The sequence below is a fragment of the Sander lucioperca genome, chromosome 9 (assembly GCF_008315115.2).
Source record: "Sander lucioperca isolate FBNREF2018 chromosome 9, SLUC_FBN_1.2, whole genome shotgun sequence".
Lineage (NCBI taxonomy): Eukaryota > Metazoa > Chordata > Actinopteri > Perciformes > Percidae > Sander > Sander lucioperca.
Window position 1 is genome coordinate 33,272,835 of NC_050181.1, and position 22,602 is coordinate 33,295,436.

At 40.4% G+C, this 22,602-nt stretch overlaps 1 protein-coding gene across 5 annotated transcripts in view; it reads left to right on the plus strand.

The window, feature by feature from the left end:
* atp1a2a (ATPase Na+/K+ transporting subunit alpha 2a) overlaps positions 1 to 22,602 on the plus strand; it is a 47,537-nt gene that overhangs the window by 23,793 nt on the left and 1,142 nt on the right. Inside the window, exons 14-25 of one of the 5 annotated variants that reach the window (XR_004898242.1) lie at positions 1,504 to 1,679; positions 3,922 to 4,058; positions 7,582 to 7,732; positions 8,440 to 8,608; positions 10,517 to 10,671; positions 13,338 to 13,461; positions 15,460 to 15,605; positions 15,698 to 15,828; positions 16,595 to 16,696; positions 16,924 to 17,015; positions 18,628 to 18,722; positions 18,779 to 19,077. Coding sequence is in view for 4 of the 5 variants with exons in the window: in XM_031286018.2 (XP_031141878.1) it covers positions 1,504 to 1,679; positions 3,922 to 4,058; positions 7,582 to 7,732; positions 8,440 to 8,608; positions 10,517 to 10,671; positions 13,338 to 13,461; positions 15,460 to 15,605; positions 15,698 to 15,828; positions 16,595 to 16,696; positions 16,924 to 17,015; positions 18,628 to 18,656 (1,412 nt within the window). In the remaining variant the exon portion in view is untranslated. Of the gene's footprint in view, positions 1 to 1,503; positions 1,680 to 3,921; positions 4,059 to 7,581; positions 7,733 to 8,439; positions 8,609 to 10,516; positions 10,672 to 13,337; positions 13,462 to 15,459; positions 15,606 to 15,697; positions 15,829 to 16,594; positions 16,697 to 16,923; positions 17,016 to 18,627; positions 19,078 to 22,602 lie in introns of those variants that run through there. The other 4 variants (XM_031286018.2, XM_031286033.2, XM_031286026.2 and 1 more) reach the window with 4 other exon arrangements.

Here is a 22,602-nt window from a genome sequence, read left to right on the forward strand (position 1 = left end):
GTATGGCTATGTTCAGAAGATTGTGGCACCCGGCGACTTTCACGTGCAGAAACTGGAGTGAAGATAATTACCTCTTCTGAAGAGTCCATCATGTTTTTTTAATCCTCCGTGTCCTCCTTGGCTACTAACTGTGTGGAGCGATCACGGAAGGCTTGTATCATGTGGACAAACTGACACTTTTGTCGTCATCACTTCAGGGGCGGTGCTAAAAGGGGGGCATGGGATGGCATTGCCCCCCACCCCTTGAAATATGAATTCCCCCCCAAGTACAACTGTTTTAAATGAAAACAAGTGAAACTAATATTGAATGTGATGTGTTATATATCAGCATTACATTGTGTTCTATACTATCCAATATTTCCTATATTTCTAAGCAGAGTGTCTATGCTGTATTCTGATCAAATTCCCCCCCACCCCTGATTAACTATTGTCCCCCCTGTGCCACACTACTTATAAAATCCTGGAACAGCCCCTGCATTACTTAAAATTCCTCATGGGGGAGACAGAAACTGCGCACTATAGCTTTAACCAAATTTTAATAGACTGACATGGAATCAAAGCAGAAATTACAATTCTTAGACAAAATGTTAGAGATATCGGTTTTCTTTTGTTGTACGTAATGTGTGAATTATGAGCTGTGCATTAGACTGGTATTTCAATTCACGTCAAACTCTGCACTGAACCCTACAGTAATTTGTACATGATAAAACCTTGTAAAATGCCACATTTTGGTTACAAAATCCTTACCTGAAGTTCACGTTCCAATATCTCTAAAAGCAACCAGACTCTGTAAATGTCATCTTTTTGACAACCAAGGAAAAAAGTTACCTGGCATCTTTTTAAAAGTGCCACAGGTAATAATTATGTGCTATCATCATTTTGTCAGCGGAGGTGTCACTTCTTTCAAACAGTAAAATGTGGAATAATGTGGCGGGAAACTCCTGAAATCATGTAAATTATTGAATCTCATTCATGCCTCGGGTGATGATGATAGGTCGGGTGTTTCATGACAAAGAAAGGTTTCTCCTCTTTTAGACGGAGCATTTTATTGTGCTTTGCTCCGGAGGGATTCAAGAAATGCATATTTTAAGGGCTGTTGGTCATGAATTAATAAAAGTGGCTGATTCAATTTGTATTTCACACCTGCAACCTCCAAATCTATTTTGGAGGTTGCAGGTGTTGCAAATGTTTGGTATGCCTGCATACTGTAAGGTAAAGGATCACTGCAGTCAGTGAGGACAATGCATTTTCTGACGGTTTCCTTTCATATTTAATTATCTTTAACAAAATACACTTAAACGTATTTTTGTTTATTGGCTGTTTTTTGACCTAAAACAACTTTAGGGTCGTGAAAAATGTGTCTCTTTTTTAAAGTGCCAAATAAATTGTCGGTTGTTTTCAGAGCAACAAAGCAACAGTTTATTTTTTCGTTGCAGTTGCAGTATACTTTGCGATGTCAGTCAGTTATGAATGATCACCTCACTGATCCCTCTTCTCTCGCAGGCTTCTGCCACACAAATCTGTCTTCCACCCAGTTCCCTCGAGGATTCAACTTCGACAGCGAAGAAACAAACTTCCCCACCGAGCAGCTCTGCTTCCTGGGTCTCATCTCCATGATTGATCCGCCGCGTGCCGCTGTGCCTGACGCAGTGGGTAAATGCCGCTCTGCCGGTATCAAGGTAATTGGTTCCACAGACTCAACCCTCATTGTAGTTTCCTGAAAAGCCTTTACCTGTGGCTTCATTTATTGGCCTTTTTAGAGAAGGGATTTGCGTGACAAATATATTTTCAAATCACAAAATACAACTGTTCACTCCAAGGGGGCCTGATAGAAGATACTCGATGGATAAATGAAGTTGCTGATAACATATTCTGTGTAAACTCTCTGAAAAGGAGACCAGCTGAAGTAACAGAAGCATGTCAAACTGTTTTGATGTTTGTTCAGACGTTGTACACTCGTCTCTCCCAGGTATGACTGTGTTTGTGGATGAAATGAGTGAAATCACAAAATCTTAAGAATGGCAACAAAATTAAATTATGATGTGGAAATAATAAAAAAGCAACAGGTGATAAAGGATGAACTCAGCCATCTTCCAAAATCAATATTAATAAAGGGTTCGTCTTTGTAAAATGTAGATTCAGTACGTTTGATAAAAATGTTCATAATATGTTAATCTACTGCAAACACGCACAGAGCAGATTGTCAGAAAAGTGATAAGCCGGGGCTGCAGGAAGGTTAAACAACTTCCAACAGAGGTAAAAATAGATAATGAGTAGAATGAGTCGTTCTTATTTTGGGCCAAGTTCTACAAATATGGGAAAGGGATTTTGCACATTTAAGTCATCATGTGTCTTTTGATAATGCATTTTGAAAGACACACTGTAACTGGCTTAAAGTACAAACAAGGCTAAAAGTGAGTGAAGATGTTAATGTTGCTTTAGGGAAGCAAATGGTTAGTTATAAATTAGTTTATGCTAAGAAAAAAAAAAGGCTACAAAACTGATGACATGTCTGATAAAATGTTAAGATCATAAAGTTTGCTGAGAGTGAGGCATTACGGTATTTATTCTGAACTATGCTTTGTCTTTTTTAGACCTGACAAAGATTTGACTGGGATTGAAAGATTGTGTATTTAAATACATTTATAGTCAGAAATGTGGGCAGACATTACCATCGGTGGAAGAAGTATTCAGATCCTTTAGTTAAGTAAAAGTACTAAGGGACCGTTCGGTATTTATGGAATGGACCACCGGAGGAAAATAGGGTAGGGTCATGTCTTTTTATTCTTTGTTGAGGGAAGGGTCACCCACATTTTTTTAGTCTAGGGGTTCTATTGTCACTTATGTGATAAAATGGGAGATTTTTATTCAAGTCTGCTCCTGTCAGTCTCTTTTATTTACTACAAAACACTTGGAAGTTTCAGAAAAGCTCCCCTAGGACAAGAAGCAGCCTGCAAAGTCACACTCAAAGCACTTAACACTGAAACTAGTGTGGTATATTGACATCCTATAACATTCTATACACTTTGACTTAAGAGTTGGTATAAGGAGGATGCATGAACTTTACTCTACATTCACTGAGAACATCTGGAAATTGTTAACATGAGCAGAGGTCCCCCCAAGACAGAAGAAACCTTTTTTGGAGTTGTGCCAGACAACAGGCATTGTTTGGCTAGTTACCTGATCCAATGATATACTTACAAAATTACGTCCTATGTTGATACAATGCATAGGATATATACGTTGTTCACACAAAGAAAAGGCAGAACGACTTTTTGGAAGAATTTGGGTTGGTCGTTCTCCAAGCTCTCTGCAGGAGTTTGTAAAATTGATGCTGAATCTTTGCTTGTAATAAACCTTTTTATAATCAAGAACAGTGTCGGCGGATTCCTCTTCATACAGCATCACAGCATTACTATTTAAGACACCACACTAGTATAACACTGTGGAAGGGAAGGGAAAATACGCTGCCTGGTACCAGTCATATGGCATTGTTAACATTGATGCAGGTGTACTGGAGGTTTATTAATGAGAATGGGCAAGTATTTGTAATTGTTATATTTCTTGTTATAAGTTCTGTTAGCCAGCCTATGCAGAGTGCGGGCACCATAGACATACTGTATGCCACTCTTGTTTTTGGTCACAAACCCTCATTCTGATGGGTTTTGTTTGTCACAATCCCACTACTCTGCCTATGGGAACCCCCTAAACAAGAGTTTAGTTGGAGTATAATGCCAGATTTGAACCCTTAACCCCTAATAGCGCCAGTCTTTCCCACTGTAACAACCCAACACATTTGCATGACTTATAGACCCTCAAGCACTGTAGCTCAAGCATGCTGTGACACATGACATACTGGTGAGATACAGAGGGGTTTCATGTGATAATGCTCCGCGATTTATGAGACCTTCTGTCCGACAGGTGATCATGGTGACAGGGGACCACCCAATCACGGCCAAAGCCATCGCTAAAGGTGTGGGCATCATCTCCGAGGGCAACGAGACGGTTGATGACATCGCTGAGAGACTCAATATCCCTCTGAGCCAAGTCAACCCCAGGTGTGTGTGTGAGGTGTGTGTGTGTGTGTGTGTGTGTGTGTGTGTGTGTGTGTGTAAGGGTTTAGGCCGTGTGCTCAAGCGTCTAATAGTAACTTTTATTGTGTAACTGTGTGTGTGTTTGAGTATGTGGGCAGTGGTGTGTCTGCAGGATGTGTGTGCATATACCACTCTCATATCAGTCTATTGAATATGAAGCTAATGCCAGCAGACGGTTAGGTTAGCTTAGCATAAAGACCGTAATGGGGGGAAACAGCTAGCCTGGCTCTGTCCAAAGGTGACAGAATCTGCCTACCAGCACCTCTAAAGCTCACAAATGGACATGTTGTATCTTATTTGTTAATGGAAAGTTTCCTTCCAGGGACAAAAAGAGAGACCTCAGGAAGATCGATTTCAATGCAATAGATGTTGTGTGTACAGAGTAGGGTGACCAGACGTCAGAATCAGACATTCCTGATTCTGAGTTGCGTGTCCCGAGTCCTGACAAAAGCCTGTCGGGACGCTAAAATGTCCCGGTTTACACCAACCACTATGCAATTGTCCCGGTTGTTAGCGATTACATAGCCGACGTGGTCTTATTATAGCCTGATCATTAACCCATGTAGAAAGAAGCGTCCAGCGTATGATTTTAACAATGTGTGTGTGTGTGTGTGTGTGTGTGTGTGTCAGTCAATCGTAGCGGTTTGCGTCTGCATAATCTGTGCAGCCAGCGTTACAATGTATATTTGTAAACATTGTTGCAATGCCTCTTCTTATCTGTCTCGTTTTAACCAGTCCCTCCAGGTCCGCTGGAAAGTCAGCGGACGAGCGCTGGGTGGAAATGTTCGCGCATTTCAAAAGCAGGGAGATTCTGTTCAAAAACGTAGGTCTCCTTTGTCAGTTCGCCATGTGTCTACCGGGCAGAAATGTTCCCGTTGAGCGGATCTTTTCGCTCATGAACAACACGTGGACTGACGAGAGGAACCGTATGACTATTCCCACCTTAAAGACACTATTCGTCACACAGGCCAATTTTGCTGACACCTGTGCGCAATTTCACAGTAGGCTTTCAGCCAAGAAATTGATTCTTGGGCAAATTCACTCCTCTAACAAGTATACGGAATGAATGTTTCCAATAGGGAAGCTATCTGCACTATCAAATGAGATTACATTTGTGTGTGTGTGTGTTGTTGGTTAGAATAACACTGGTAACACTTTGCGGTAAGGGTACATGAATTATCATGAATTCATGCATGAATTAATTGATGTAGGCTATGTATTATTATGCATTATGTAATCAATGATTTATGTGTTACTGCATTCCTTAATATCCCATGAATCATCGTCATTCATGACCTCATACATGAAAAACACAACTAAAGCATTAGGTATGTGGGCACATCATTATGAACTATAATTTATTAAGCATGATCATGATTATTTATTTTTCTGCAAAAAAATGTGGTCATCACTGCGCAAATTCTGATTTGAACACAACTTGTGCATAATGATGTACCCACCTTACCTAATGCTTTAGTTGATGTGTTGTTCATGGATGAGGTCATGAATGAGAGGCTATGAACTCATGTCAATTCCTGATGATTCATAAGATATAAAGGAATAAAGTAATGCACAAATCATGAATTAATTCATGCATGAATTCATAATTCATGTACCCTTACTGTAAAGTGTTACCATAACTTTAGTTCAAGCCTGTGGCAGCAGTTCCAAATAATTAATTTAGTGCCATGCAATGAAAAATATCTTTTCACAAGTTCAGTGGGTGCATTTTCCAAAAGAATGCTTTAATTCTGAAAAATAAAGTTGGTCCCACACGTAACTCACTCAATGGGCCCTATTTTAACGATCTGAACCGCAAGTATCAAATGCCAACCGCAAGTAGCTTTGTGGGCGGATCTCGGGCGCTGTTGCTATTATACTGGCGGGATAAATGACTCTTGCGCCCGACGCAAATCTAAAATGGGTTGGTTTGAAGTAGCTACATTACTTATAGGTGTGGTTTGGGCGTAATGTGCAATAAACCAATCAGAGTGTTGTCTCACATTCCCTTTTAATAGCAGGTGCGCTTGTTCCATGGCGGATTGCTATTATAATGGCGGATTTGCTAGGCGCACACTCTTAATACATCCATGGATGCACGCCAGGAGCGGTTCACAGCCGAGGATTGCTATTGATTTTTCTTTTTGACAAAATGTAAATAAAGAAATGTCACAAAAACATACTTTCCGATGTTTTGGGCTTACTCTCACTGAATCACGAGGTTATGAATGCATTTTTGCAATGTAGTCTAACATTAGACCGAGATTACCTCACTATAGACGATGTAGTCTCTTCTGTCTCTCCTCTCCTGTGCTGCTGCTGGGGCATTTGGGTTAAGTGGCATCGGCACATGCAGTTCAACATCACATCTCCTTAAGTCGTCTAATATTTCCTCATTTATGTCATCAACACATCCATGATTCATGGAAATGTTGTGTAAAACAAGGTCATATTTTTCCTTGTATTTATATATGGTTTGCAAAAATAGGAACTGCTGGGTCCGTGAGATGAGAGAAGCAAAGTGTATGCGCGGTGTGCACACTCTACATTATGGCCAAGCATGCGCCCTTAAAATAGCATCTGAATAACGCGCCACTGACATTAGACTAGGTTTTTCATGGTCTGTGGCGGAATTGTTTTCTGAAACTGCAAAATAGCACTAGGGAACGTTTGCGCTGGAACACGCCTCCTCTTTTTGCTGAACCGCCCCCGGGAGCACAAGTTCATTCCCTAATTTACCAACGTGAGTCTGTGGAGGGAAAAGTCCGCTGTGCGTCGGGTGCAAAATAGGAATGATACATGCGTCGGTGTACAAAGTCAATTGCGCTGGGTGCAAGATAGGGCTCAATGTCTTTTAATATTATTTCTTAGATATGTAGGCTACATACCAAGAGAATTCATGAATATTAACTGAGATACCCCATTTTGTTGTGAGCAGTAGGCCTACGTGTGCTGTTGGCAAAATTGTGTCTAATCTGTCTGTGTTTATGTCTGACCTGGGCTGGTGCATGTTCACATTAAAAAGCGTTTGCATGCACGAGCACTACGGTCACGCGCAAAGTCTCCCGGTTTTAGTTACGGGAAATCTGGTCACCCTAGTACAGAGTAGATAGAAGATACAATATTTAAAGACTAGTAAAGTAGTAGTAAAGAGCCAGGCTAGCTGTTTCCCCTGTTTTTTATCTTTATGCTAAGCTAAGATAACCAGCTGCTGTCTCCAGCTTCATTTTCAACAGACAGATATGATGGTGGGAGTGGTCTTCTCATCCAACTCTGCAAAAAAGTAAATAATCGTATTTCTCAAAATGTCGAACTGTTCCTTTAAGACAGAAAGCACGAAAAGGGTATGTGTGCTTTTTGGTGTGTGAGAAAGAAACAAAAAGACAAAACTTGAGGAGAAAGCAATAAAATGTCAACGTGCCCCTTTGCATAATTGTCCCTGACTCCTTACTGTGTTTGTGCATGTGTATATGTGTGTGTTTCCCAGGGATGCTAAGGCTTGCGTGGTGCACGGCGCGGACCTAAAGGACATGAGCCCCGAGTACCTGGACGACCTGCTGAGGAACCACACTGAGATAGTGTTTGCTCGCACCTCTCCTCAGCAGAAGCTCATCATAGTGGAGGGCTGCCAGAGACAGGTCAATGGACAGGAGTGTGTATGAGAGATTGTGAGAGCGTACAGCTGAATAGGGGGGTGTGCGTTTATGTGGGTGAATGTAAGGATGTGTGTGTTTGTCTGTCTGAATGCTTGAATATGTATGTTTATTTCTGGAGTGTGGAGAAATGGTTGAATAGGTGTGTGTGTGTGTGTGTGTGTGAGGGTTTTGTGTGTGTGTGCACATGCCATTTCAGGCTGAATACAGTGTGTGTAACTCTTTGTGTGTGTGTGTGTGTGTGTGTGTGTGTGTGTGTGTGTGTGTGCAATGGAGGTCCATTCGTGAGTAATGGTTGAATCCACTGTGTCTGTAAAGTATATGATTAACTGTTTATTCAACTCTATCCCTAACCCTATCTATATATGTATATACTGTATATATATTCCTTAATGTTTGAGCTCAGCATTTATGTGTGAATAGTCAAAAAAATAGATGTGTGTATGCACACATCCCCATATATTGAGGTCATGCTACAATTCACCCTGCCTCACTCACTCTCACTCCATGTGACGGAATGATTGCAACTCAATTCCATTTTTCATTTAATCTCCCCAGAGCTGCTTTGAAAAGACATTATTAAGACTGAAGGGTATGGGCAAAGAGAGGGAAATGGAGAGAGAAAGGCTTAAATCACGGTACTTATCTTTCTCTTCTTGACACTTTTTGTCCGTCGGTCCTTGCGGGTGCAGGGGGCGATCGTGGCCGTGACAGGCGACGGCGTGAATGACTCCCCGGCCTTGAAGAAAGCCGACATTGGCGTTGCCATGGGGATCGCCGGCTCCGATGTGTCCAAGCAGGCAGCTGACATGATCCTGCTGGATGACAACTTCGCCTCCATCGTCACTGGAGTGGAGGAGGGTGAGTGTGGGGGAATGAAGGAGGGAGAGAAGGAGAGACAGAATGGGAAAATGAAAGATGGGAAAATAGGGTGAAAGGAAGAAAAGCGAGTCAGAGAAACAAATACTTGAAAACTGAAAATGTAATGTGTGAGCTGTAGACTTGAGACTTGTGATTTTAGTCATACTTCAGTCAAATATTGGGTGATCTTCATACTAAGTCTTGGCTTACGTGTGACTTGACTACTTAAAGACTCGAGAGACTTGAGAGTTGAAAGGAAAGACATTCAAGTCTCAAGTTTTGAACTGGTAAAATATGGGACATTAAAAAAGATTGAGACAGCACCAAGCAGGGCTTGCATATTTTGCCTATATATTGAAGGGACTATGTAAAAAATACTATTAACATCTTTGAAAGGAAAATGTTCAAACGTTGTATCAATATCATTGTCAGCACTCAGAGATCTGAAGGACTTGAATCTTGACCTGCAATTTGCTTATTCAGACTTGTGAATTGACATGCCCTCAAGGACTTGACTTGAGAATTACTCTGACAGATGTGAGATTTAACTTGAGGCTTGCCACAAGAGACTGGTATATAATTAAAGTGGGGGTTGTTAATATGGTCTGAGCAGCCAAAGTCATTTTTTATTTCAGAAAGTCTGGAAAATTCACTTGAACACGGTGAAGCATCAGAAAAAGAAAATATTCAAACTATACCGTGGCAGAATGGTACCAATATCCCATCCAAAATCTACACGGATCCAGATATAAATAACACAAGTGTAATGCCCGTTTGGAACGGGACGATTGCTTAGCCTCCTGTGTTGCTGCTTGCAGCTTTTTCCAAAACCATTGTACCCCGAAATAATTTACAGAAGGCCCCCAAAGCACTTAATATGCAACTCAACTGTTTACTACTGACTTACAGTGTACTTCTACAGAGGAAAACATTGTACTACTACGGTATTTTTACCTGACAGAGAATGTTGCAGATTCAGATTCTACTCACAAAATATCACAATTAAAATCCAGCATTATATTAGAGTTGAAATGTCCACCTTGAAAAGATGTTAAATTATGTTAAATTTAAGTACATTGTGCTGATGATGCCTCTCTTGAAATAGACATTTGAAAGCAGAACTTGAAATGTGCGGTCACAGGCGGTTTTACCATACGGCATAGGTAAAGGGCCTCGTGAATTTGTGTGTTTTTTTTTTTTTATCATTTGTAACACTTAACCTGTAATAGCCTACATGTTGCAGCGCGGTTCAATCAGGTGCGGCTCGGCTGCACCTCATCTAGAGATTGGGCGTGTCTCCTTTTTTTCGTGTAGCAGCCACACATCGAAGTAGTAGTAGGCGATGTGGCCATGGCGGTGGAAGCAGGGAGCCAGCAGCGTGCAGAACAGCCGGAGAAATGTGCACAACCGCAACAAAACAACGTGCTGGAGAGCCCAAGAGCCTGGGCGTTCATCTAACGTGTGGTTGTGTACGATTAATTTCATCATTTGCATGTAGGGTGGACAGCAATCAGTTTTTGGCGAATGATGACTTTTTGGCACGACACCGGTAGCCCACTGCAAAGACATGCTTGACTGAGAGCCGTGAAGGCCCGCAGGTCGCAGTTTTTCTTCTTTTTTTTTCTCAACCTTTATTGCGCGGTCGTTTAGTTTTCTTCACAGTTTATTAATATCCAATATCTGACACTGTCCAAACTGCTCCAAATTCCAAACACCAAGTTCATTGGGTACCCAGGGAGCCAAGTGTGAAGCAGATCGGATGAACGGTCGAGATATTTTAAAAACAACGGACACTCACACACACACACACACACACACACACACACACACACACACACACACATAGATATCTATACACGTATCCTGATCCATACAAGTGTTTCTTTCCTGTGTTTCTGATTGCTGCAGGTCGTCTCATCTTTGACAACCTGAAGAAGTCCATTGCATACACGCTGACCAGTAACATCCCAGAGATCTCGCCCTTCCTCCTCTTCATCTGTGCTAGTGTTCCTCTTCCGCTGGGAACTGTCACCATCCTCTGCATCGACCTGGGCACTGACATGGTGAGCGCTGAGGGAACGCTCAGCTCCCTTTGTTCAGTCCCTCAATCCCTCTGTAGACATGCTAACCGTAGTTTTCCTTCATTATCTGAATCCATACTTTTGACTAATCTTCTGAAAAATGACCGCTTAATAGATGTACAGACTGCTGCCAAGCCTGTATTGTGTTCTAAGTGTATGATGCACTAATTGTCGAACACATCTTCTCTTTTCCTGGCCTTTTGGATCCTGGTTTCCAGTGTTTGTATTTGAAATATTATAGCTTTTAACTTTCTGGAGACATTCAGTTCACAGGAGGTCATGACAACAAAACATATGGTTTTAGATTTATCTTTTTATCTATTGGGTTATGTTGCAAAGCACTCTCAGTGCTCAAAGCTAATTGTTGGTTAATTTGAGTGATTCTTCTCAGTGAGGGGATGCTAATTGTTAGCATGTTGCATAGTTACAGGCAAGCTAAAGGTAACATTAAGGAAACAACTGTTAATACCAGTGTCATATATGAGTGCCCGAAGGTAAAAAGAACAATGCGTTTGATTTAATTTGTTCCTTTCTCTTGGTGGCAGAAATGTGCTTTTTGGCTCACTGCCGACGCCCGTTCAAGCAGAACAAAGAGCGGGTGACGCTCACATACACATTTACATTTCACAGCTCTGCCATTTCCAGATGCCAATCCCTCCATTGTATTTCTAGTAGCAACAAAAGAGTTGCTGGCACGCTGCTTGCCTGAGGGGCGTAATCGATCATTGCAAAAGAAAGGAAGCACAGGAAGAATATATTCAAAAGGACTTGTTCATTTGTGTTCATTACTGTAACTTAAAGTTTTCCTGCTCTCAGCCACCAGACAGTAACATGCGGCTAAAACAGGTTCCTATACATTCCAATGAGCCACAAGCAAAAGTAATGAAGTCCATGTACTATAATGGCCTCATATCCGACTGCCAAGAAGCATACACTGTCTCCACAGGTTTAAGATAAAGATGCAGGGGCGGAGCCAGATGTTGTAAAAATTCTTGGCTCAGCCCAAACCTCGGGAGGGGGGGGGGAGAGGGGAAAGAATCATCCTGTAGAACCTCCATCCTATTTTGTATCTAATCTAATCTAATCTGAAACCAGAACACAAGGATGTTTCAATCCTGACACCTAGAAAAAGGCAAAAACTGTCTGATGTTTGTATTTTTTAAATTATAACATAGATAACATAAGAATTTGGTGTAGACAGAGTTACTAATCTTGAAACATAGACGATATTGCCCCAGTAACACAACTTTTACTGCATTGATTAGCCGGTCCAGTCAGAGAGACTGAGGGGAAATGACACAAAGTTGAAGTTATTTTAAAACCGTCAAAGATTCGGGGCTTTTGAGAAAACATTTGGGGCTGGAGACCCAGAAGCCACCCCCTAGCTCCGTCCTTGTAAAGAGGAGCAGCTTGCTAACATTGTTGATAAAGAAGTTACATTTATTTTACTCGGGTGACATCCAAAATGAACTTCTTTGGTTTTCTAACAGCAGGGCAGATTTGTTCATGTTCATAAAACTAACTTTAACTGTCTGAGATCACAGGGATAGAGCATGCTTTATTGGCTGAATTTCTCTTCAAACATGCGATGATTGAAGCTTAAAGGCACTTTATTTGCTTAAGCAACTGTTTTGCATATAAAAACCTTTCCCTTCAAAGCAACATGTCTGCATGTATTTAATCACCGCTGGTGGAGTGAACAGCTGGACGTCTGCTTTGAAGAGTAACACCCTTAAAGTGAAACTTATATTCAAATATTCAATAAAGTACTTGAAACAACACAAGTAAAATTTCAAAATTTCCCATGTCTGCTGGTGAGGATGTTAACAGCTTGTTAACAGCTTAGTTCGACTTCAGGCAACAGGCTTGAGGGCTCTGCTGAGGTTTAGCAGTGACAAGCAGCACTCGGCGTCTACTATGATTATTTTTAGCAAGCACTGCCATGTGGAAAGGATGGCCGCAGAAGATGTGTATCAAAGCAGGATGTGGCACACTTAAGAGTACTTCACATTCACACACACACAGACACACAGACACACACAGACACACACACACACACACACACACACACACACTCTCTTTCAGAGGTGTAAAAAATCAATGCCAAGCATAGTCACATCTTTCTCTCTTCTTGTCTTTCTCAATGGCTGTGGGTCAGGGGAGGAAAACACCAAAACAAACTGGATTTGTAGACCGCAGAGCATGTGTTCAGTTTAACACAGTGCCAAGTCCCCACCTCAAATCCCACCTAAGTCGCAGCGATATCCTGCCCTAAGTCAGACATATTGCTCCGGTGCTTACCTGGTAAAATCAGCCAATACACTACACACATACTTTATTACAGAGACCTTTTTACCCTCCTTTTTTATGAGTGTCTTGAAATTCAGTCTCTCTCCCCTTGTCTGCTCCCTCTCTGTCACTGTCACTGCTTTTTTGTTCCCCCTCCTTGCCCTTTTTTCTGTCTTTTCTCTCCTTCCACACGGTGATTGAATGCTGAATTATATTAACGGTGATATGTCTAGGGTGTCCCGTGTCTGGCGCTGTCATCATGCCTTTGTACTGTTGCCACAAAGACAAATTCCTGAACATTTATTGTACAGGATGCGTAAAGTGAGCTGACTCTGTGCTGTCCTCCCATTCCTTTCCAGGTTCCGGCCATCTCATTGGCTTATGAGACAGCTGAGAGTGACATCATGAAACGCCAACCAAGGAATCCCAAAACAGACAAGCTGGTCAATGAACGCCTCATTAGCATGGCATACGGGCAGATAGGTTTGTCCTCTTGTGGCTCATATAAGCTCTTTGGACCACAGCTCTTAAACCTGAATCACTGTGACAGGCCTCTTGTAGTGACGTTATGGTTGTAAACTTCCCAGGCATAAAAACTAAATATTGACATTTATCACAAATCTTGACATTTCATACTGCTTTTGTAAATGTTTAGGGATGTACAGTTAAGGAAACTAGATCCAGCGGTGAGCAGACAGGAGAGTGTCCCACAATTTTCTTCTAATTGTCGTGACATTTACAGCAAATTGAGTGCCAAGAGTGCAACTATTTTCTGCTTAATCTTGGTCATGTTTCACTGGTTGGAACTTCACTTGAATGCATGCTCTTTATCTCTGGTTTTATATGGAATGGGAATAGTGAAACGCAAAGGCTGGCCCAATTTTATAGGCTGTTAAATGGGTCAAAATATGACAGGGCTTCATTGGATGGCATGCAATTTAAAGCTGAACACGTTCTAAACAGCCGGCAACTCACATCAATTCCCATAATTCTTCCAAGATGACTTCCACTGGGGCAGAACTTGTGCAGGTCACATCAAATCACATTTACAATCCGCTGTTCTGACAATGCATTGAAGTCCTGAGGCATCGACAATGAACCTTTAACTGATGATCTGATCTAGAGTGACACATGATGACAGTAAAGTTCCAACACTGTAAGCAAGCACCAATGAAGAGAAGTACAAGTAACAGCCTCCTCAAAACAGGTGCAACCAATTTTCTTATCACTGAGAAAATGATGTTTACGTCTATTAACATTAACGCTGACCTGGTGCGGGGTTTCAATTTAGCAACGTAATTAATCTGATGATTTATAAGCGTTATCTCAATCCTTGATAAGTACTTGTGTAGGTTTGGTATATGTGAAGACTTGAAGCTCTTGAAATAAGATGTCCATCATGTTGAAAACGTTACACCCACTCTGACAAAACACATTTTCCAACATGAAATTAAAACTCACTACCGGCTATTATTGCAGTCCTCAGCTGTCTGGAGCCATTTACTTACAAAATAGCAACATTGTAGAGGGCAGAGGGAGGAGGATGCAATCACCTGTGCTGTTGAACAAATATTAGGTGGCACACAGCAGGAGGACTGAGGCTGAATGTCCAGAGTGTCAAAAATATGCACTTTCTTATTTGTCCTATGACGCCTGTAAATAAGTGAAACAAAGTATTGGACCATTGGTAATGTTAGTGCTGCTGTCGAAATATATTTTGTCAAATGACCCCCATTACCTATAAATCCTGTTGTTTTTCTACTGGTTCTGTAATAACATTGCCCACATTGCTACACTGATGGGACACAACAGATGAGTAATTATTCCATCCATCCATCCATCCATCCATCCATCTATACACCCATCCATCCATCCATCCATCGATGCAGTACATGCAGTACATACATACATACATACATACATTACTGTAGCTGTAATTTATACTAATAGCCCAAAATTAATGCAATAATGGTTTAAATATATAATAGCACTGAGATTAGTGTCTTTAAAACACCACACAAATAAAATGGGTACCATTTTATTCTGCAGGTCGGAAATTCCCTTACAAATTCTTAATCATTTTTTGGTTTTGTTTCACTGGTACACTTTTTTTTTACCAAATTTACTGGTTACAATTAAATGCTAGTGTAACACACATCATCTTTTAGTCAGTACACAGCAAGTCAGACAAACATGCAAATTATATGTTTTTTCTGCAAGCAAGCATGAATGTTCAACTCCTTATAAAATCAACACAAATTAAACTAAACTCTGACTACAATAAAGAAACTTAGTGTAAATGTTCCTTATAACTATCATCAAATAGCATAGTTCTTTACAGGAAACATATTAGGAAAATGATTAGGAAGACCCGTGAAATGAAGTGTTATATAAATATTTAGGTTACCCTTACTAAAGACACTGAGAATAGATGAATAGAAGATGTTTTGACTTTGATCCCTTGCACATTTTTGTTTCCAGGGATGATCCAGGCTCTTGCTGGTTTTTTCACCTACTTTGTGATTTTGGCTGAGAACGGCTTCCTCCCGAAGAACCTGGTGGGCATCCGCATCAGGTGGGACGACCGCGAAGTAAATGATGTGGAGGACAGCTATGGGCAGGAGTGGGTAAGGAGCGGGGACAAAGACAAACCAGCACACTCTTTCAACATTCCCATACCCGTGAAGGAATAAATACAATGTGTGTTTTGACCTTGCAGACCTATGAGCAGAGGAAGATCATTGAATTCACCTGCCACACCTCCTTCTTCATCAGCATTGTTGTCGTTCAGTGGGCTGATGTTATCATCTGCAAGACCAGGAGGAACTCCCTCTTTCAGCAGGGCATGAAGTAAGTGAGGGAGGGAGGGAGAGCTGGAGTAGAAGATGGATAGAAAGATGTAAAATGAAGGCATGAATGAAAGGAAGGCAGTTTCACCTTTAAGTCAGTAATTGACTGTAACTTTTTTTTTTTTTGTAAGATTATTTCTTTGGCATTTAGGCCTTTATTTTTTGTGACAGCTTAGACATGAAAGGGGAGAGAGAGAGAGGGGGAATGACATGCAGCAAAGGGCCGCAGGTTGTAATTGAAGCCATGACCTCTGCGTCGAGGACTGAGCCTCTATATATGGGCGCGCGCTCTACCACTAGACCACCCAGGCACCCATGACTATTAAGATTTTTGAAGATTTCTTCTTTCTTTTTTTTTTAATCAAATGTTTATTCATTTATAACATACATACAAACAACAACAAAGACAACAACAACGAAGACATGAGACACACTTTAATAGCAAAATATAAGAATAACAAACAAAAATATAAAATAGCAACATTTTAAATAGTGAAATCTAAAAATCAAGATAGATAAACACGATAAGTTGGCACTGTTAACATATGCAAGGTTATTGCACTTATAAAATGCAAGACTTCTGCTAAGAAACTAATAAGCAAACCAGGAGAGTCAAAAGAGGAAAGAAACATTTCCTTTTTACAGCTAGGTTACTGCTGTTAGTAGTATTAGAAGTATTAGAATACATGACCTTTTATCCCACCCCTTCTGTGAGTGATTTTGATTAGTTTGAACCTTTTCCTTTCCTTTTTTTTTCTGTCCAACAGGAACAGGATCCTGATCTTCGGTCTGTTTGTTGAGACTGCTCTGGCTGCCTTCCTCTCCTACTGCCCTGGAATGGACATTGCCCTGCGCATGTACCCCCTAAAGTACGTTCTGCATATGCATGTCTCCACCCAACCGAAAAATAACCTCTTAAAGACCTAATAGGCTGCCATTAGCCTGTCACTCCGGACTTTAAATGAAGTCTGTGATCTTCTTAAACACCCCGTTATCCTTAATATTCAAAAAAATGGCTGCAATGAATTTAACAATTTGCACCTCCTGCTGCTGCTCTATCCAACCCTGTTATATGCTCTGTCTCTCTTCCTCTCAGGCCCCTGTGGTGGTTCTGTGCCTTCCCATACAGTCTTCTCATCTTCATTTATGATGAGGTCCGTAAATTAATTCTGAGGAGAAGCCCCGGAGGTAAGCAGTTATTAAGAGAAACCAAGATTAAAAAGGTTTCAACCTTCTTTGTCTTGTTAATAAGCTGAAAGAAAAAAAAGAATAGCCAAGTGATGGCGTAACGATTGACACCCCTATCTCAGGAAACACCAGCCATTTTCTATCAAGACCTTTTCTCCCGTCCCCTGTACCTCTCTCAGACTTTCTACTGTCCTTGTTTAAAAAAAAAAACACATTCTAAAAGAGTAGACTGTCTGCTCCTTTAAGGACACACTGATTGACAAAGTCGCTACAGCTCTGCTCTGCCGATGTGACCTGGAGGATCCCAGCATGCATTTGACAGACGGTGACATGCAGTCGAAGATAAAGTTCAATGTCATCTAAAGCAAGCACATAAAACTTCTATAAAAAAACAACAACATAGAACTGTTTTGAACTCAGCTAAAAAAGGAAAGTAGGGTACCGATTTTACCAAACACTGTCGGTAGCAACTGTGGATGATTATCGTCGACAAAGGATGTAAGCTTTAATTGTGGTGTTATGCTCACTGTTGCCAGCTGTCATGTTGAAATCTCTTTTATTTGTGTTTTCTTGGACAAAGTACATGATGCAATCTTTTTCAATTTGCATAGTTTTTCTGGCAGATTTTAAACATGGTTATTGTAATTTTTACATATATCATAAAGCAATTTCCATTTAAAAGTTATTTTTTACTCTTATCACAGCAGCTGAAAACTATCAGGCTTTTTAAAAGCTGCAGCCTCTGCAACACTTGACTGATTACTGTTTGTCTTCCAGGTTTGATTTCTGACTAAATAGCATCTAAATGCACCGCTGTCTGGCACTTTGCTCAGGAATTCAATTTGATAGATGGAGCATAAAATCACGGCAAATAAACAAGAAAACATTCAATGGTGAAAATCACACCTCACCAGTGGAATCTAATTTGATCTGATTCTTAGGCCAAGGGCTACATCTGCACTAGATATCAACCAAACTTTTTCAATATGTCTTGCTGATGAACAGACACGGGTGAAAACATAAGCCCCTTCTTATTTTGTTGATAGAAGCAGTGAAGAAATATGTTCATAGATGATTGCACAAAATGTTTCGTGATTCTCCTATTGGTTTGAAGATAAAAACCTTAAGCAGCATGTTAAAAGGTCTGACATGCAGTAATCTTTATGGATTTAACTGAACATATGTTAAACTTGCACCATGAAACAGATTATACCTGTCAAATAGCAACAAGAAACAGTAGAGAATGACGAGAAAGGAAATTAAAGCAAGCTGATGAAAACTCTTGAGACATGCCCCAAAGATCATAAACATGATATGGACACACTACAATAGCTCCCAGTCTGTTCACTGCCACAGCATTCAGCTGATGAGGGCCAAGACATGGGGAGAATAATACAATTCATCGTGACAGTTAATCATTTCTGTTAATCTGTGTGTCACGGGCTGCTGATCATATTCTTAGAGTTATAAGGGGATTCATTTGGAAATGTAGAGACAAAGGAAATGAGATGAATACAAATAGAGTGATACAAAAGGATATTATGAAAACTGCTCGCGTGTCATTTTGGTCTCTGACACTTTCTCTCTCTCTCTCTTTCTGTCTCTCTTCCAGGTTGGGTGGAGAAGGAGACATATTATTAATATTCAGAAAATGTCAGTTTGAATTGTGTGCGTGTGCGCGCGCGCGTGTGTGTGTGTGTGTGTGTGTGTGTGTGTGTGTGTGTGTGTGTGTGTGTGTGTGTGTGTGTGCGCGTATGTGAATTTGTGTGTGATCGTGAGGGTAGAACTGTGTGTGTCTGTCAGTTGTAATATTGCATGGATCAGCTCACAAATCTGATTATCATAAAAAATACTGCTGAAAATAGGCTTTTGATTGTGCTTTGAGTTTTTCTTTTTTGTTTTCTCAGAAAACATTTCCAGCAAAACAATGGTAATGTATACCTGTGTGCCTTACGTATATAAACTGTTCCCAAAGTGACATATCATGGCCTGTGTGGCTCTAAAGGAATACCTAAGTCGTTCATCGTGTGTAATGTACCAAATAAAAATTTATTCCAAAATATTTCAGGCCATCTTTTGAATTGTTATACAATGATATTGTGGTCAGTAGTTTTTCTTATTAGGACAGGGTTAGTGATCAACTTGTCAATTTGAATATGTAGGATGCCACATGTACCAAAATTGTTTTCCAAATCACTAGATCTGCCTTTACTGTAAGTGTATCAGTTGATGCTACACAGGCCACACTAAGAACAAATTTACTGGTGAGGGCAGATATATCAGTTTCAGCGTATATGCCAGCCAATAAGTACAGTAACAAGAAACTGCTGCACAAAATTGCTAAAAGATTATTTAGAAACTCTAAGTTGTTCATCAGAGAGCACTGACAGATTTATTTTTTAATAGTCCTTCTTAATGCAAATCTTGGTCCCAATTATTTTACAAACATCAATAATGTTATGCGTATATGTTAAAGGCCTGTCCCATTCTGTAAAAAGTAAGATTTCTAGGTAGTTTTTGATTATAAAGCAGGTCCAGGTGCTACATAAATACTGTGAAAGTATCAAAATACTGAATGCGCAGAGAAATGCACACTTTTAAAATGAGATGTCATTTATGTACGGTTGTGATGTCACAACTTTACTAGAAAGTGTTGCTACAGTGGCATTACAGTAATTCCCTGGCTCCAATAGAGCTCAACAGTGTGCTTCCAGAAGTAAAAATGCCATTCATTTTCTCCATAAGGATTTAGATTATCAGCCATCATGTCTAAACAATCCAGGTAGACTGACCACGAGCTACTAAATTGTGAAAGTTTTTGATCTGAGACGTCTCTGATTGGTGGAACTCGTGTTACCATGGAAATGTTTACTGCACCTGCGACGTTTAGAGCGGCTTCTACTATTGAAGTCTATGATAGTTTCTGTACACAGTCTTGTACCTTCGCCTTTTTTGCCATTTTCAAAATGTTCTTTTGCACAAATCAAATGTTTTATGGTCACAATTTATCTTGTAGCTGGTTGGCTTGGTTCCAGGCTTAAAACTCCTTAGAAGCAATTAATGAAACGTCAATGGAGATATTGAATGGGAAAAAACACTTCAGGAACCAGAGCTGTTAAAAAAGTGGGCGGTCACTGTTGAGCTCTATGACGGTGCAGAGACTCAGAGAGTCAGAATCAGAAACGCTGACCAATCAGAGCAGACTGTAGTTTTTCAGGTGGGGGGCGTAAAGAGACAGGCGCTTAAACGGAGCGTTTCAGACAGACACATATACAGGTATATGCAGACGGACAGTATGAGAAAAACAATTAGTTTTTTGAACATTAAAGCATGTACACGTGTTCCAGTAGAAACCCAAAATACAAGTATGAACCTCAGAATTAGCATAATTAAGGGTGGTGTCCTAGAGGTTAAAGAAGCAAGTTTGTGACCGGGAGGTCGCTAGTTCAAACCCCAGACCAACAGGATAAAATCTGGGTGGGGAAAGTGAAAGAGCAGCACTTGTCCCTCCCTCATCACCACCACTGAGGTGCCCTTGAGCAAGGCTCTTAACTCCAACCGCTCCAGTGGAGCTGTTCAGTGGCCAACAGATCAGACTGGTTGTACTGGGCTTCTTCCAGGTATGAATGTGTAACTGTGTGAATGTGACAGGTCGTCGTTGCAAATGAGAATTTGTTCTCAATCGACTTACCTGGATAAATAAAATAATACGGAATCTTTAAAAAAGCGTCTAATATACATTGTTATCAGATTTTTAAACTCTAAAATATCAATATTGGTCAGGCTCTGCTTATGCTCATATCTTCCTGATCTCATCATCCATTATGTATGTCCTCATGTCTTATATTCACTGGACACTCGTTACCTTACTGTCAAAAATAGTCAACAAGAAATCGACAGGCAGCCGAGCATTCTCCTCCCCAGTTGTTCAGCTCTGGAAGCCTTTGTGAAAGCTATTTGTTTCAAAAGCAATGTAAAAATGATTCCAAAAGTTTGTAAGAAAGGGATTTAACTCCCATGTAACCAATCTAAACCTTGTCTACTTTGAGTCCTACATGGTCTAATCTTATACTTTATGCAACATTAATATAGGACCAGGCCATTGGGAACCCAGGCTAGGGCTCCTTCTGGGCATCATTAACCTTACTACGCGTTTGCTATCTTTATGAGTGTGAATGTAGATGTCTGAGTGGGGCTTGTTTCAATACTTGCCAACTCAATGTCACATTGACCATTTGAGTGTTGTGCGGGGTACTGAATACTAAAATTGGGGCTCCATCTTTGAGTTGGGATGAATTTTATTTCGTCATATAAAGATTTTCTTGTGACTTTTCTCTGGTCTTCTCTTGGAGTCTTTAAGGTTGCTGGTGCAGTTATAACTGTTTAGGTTGGACTGTCATGTTGTACCAACTTGCAGTTTTTCTCATTTGGTCATATAATTTTTGTTGTTTCCTTGCTTTGCTTTGTTGCACACTGTTGCAACATTTCATTTTCCAATTCCTTGATATCTATTCATTGGGTTGTGTTGTATAAATACATTATATTGTTTAGAAGCATTTACCAATGACATGTAATTATATAAATAAACTTGAAAAACTCAATTATTTTAATTGTGCTTATTTTTCCGATTGTTATTGGTCTATCCCAGGACAAAATAAAACATAAAATCCAAACAACCACAGAATGTGTGGCATTTTTTCTTTTAAAATGTCTTCAATGATTAATTGAGTTCAAAATAGTTGCTGATCCACTAATCGATTAATCAACTAGGCCAATTGTTTCAGCTCTAAATAAAAATAGTACTACTAGTAGTAGTTTTACATTTTACTTTAGCAGATATTTATTTTATTTAAATATATCTGTATTTTATTTTTTTTTAAGCTATACCCAGCTATTTATTGCCATCTATTTAAGCTGGAAAAGGGAGAGACAATAGACAAATTGCTTTACTGGCTCAGCAATAAAATAAGTAAAAACTTTATTAATCCCAAGGAAAATTGCTTTGCTGCAGTTGCAATACAAAGTTGAAAGAGTGCAAGTAGAAAGAGTGCAAATCCAAACTATATACAATAGCCTACAACCCAAAAATCGGTATGCATCATTAAAATAGGCTATAAACAGGTTAACGGTTTGAATCAGTCTGGGTTGCATGTAGATATGCCACCCCCAGATATCTCTAGTAGTAGTAGGGAGTTGGGTTGGGAACCGGAGGGTTGCTGGTTCAAGTCCCCATACGGACCAGAGTATGGTGGTGGACTGGTAGCTGGAGAGGTGCCAGTTCACCTGCTGGGCACTGCCAAGGTGCTCTTGAGCAATGCACCGAACCCCCAACTGCTCGGGGCGCCTTTCCATGGGAAGCCCCCTCACTCTGACATCTCTCCATTAGTGCATGTATAGTAGAGGATGGATACCCGAACCGAGGGTTCGGACAGATATTTAGAAATGATGTTCGGGTTCGGGACGGGCTCGGTCACATCAGCGCGATAAGGCATTGAACATTTTAAATTTAAAAAAGCTTATTATGTAGATGCACGCCTGTGTTAACGTGCGCTTGATGCGCTCATCTGTTGACATTTCCGAATGCCTT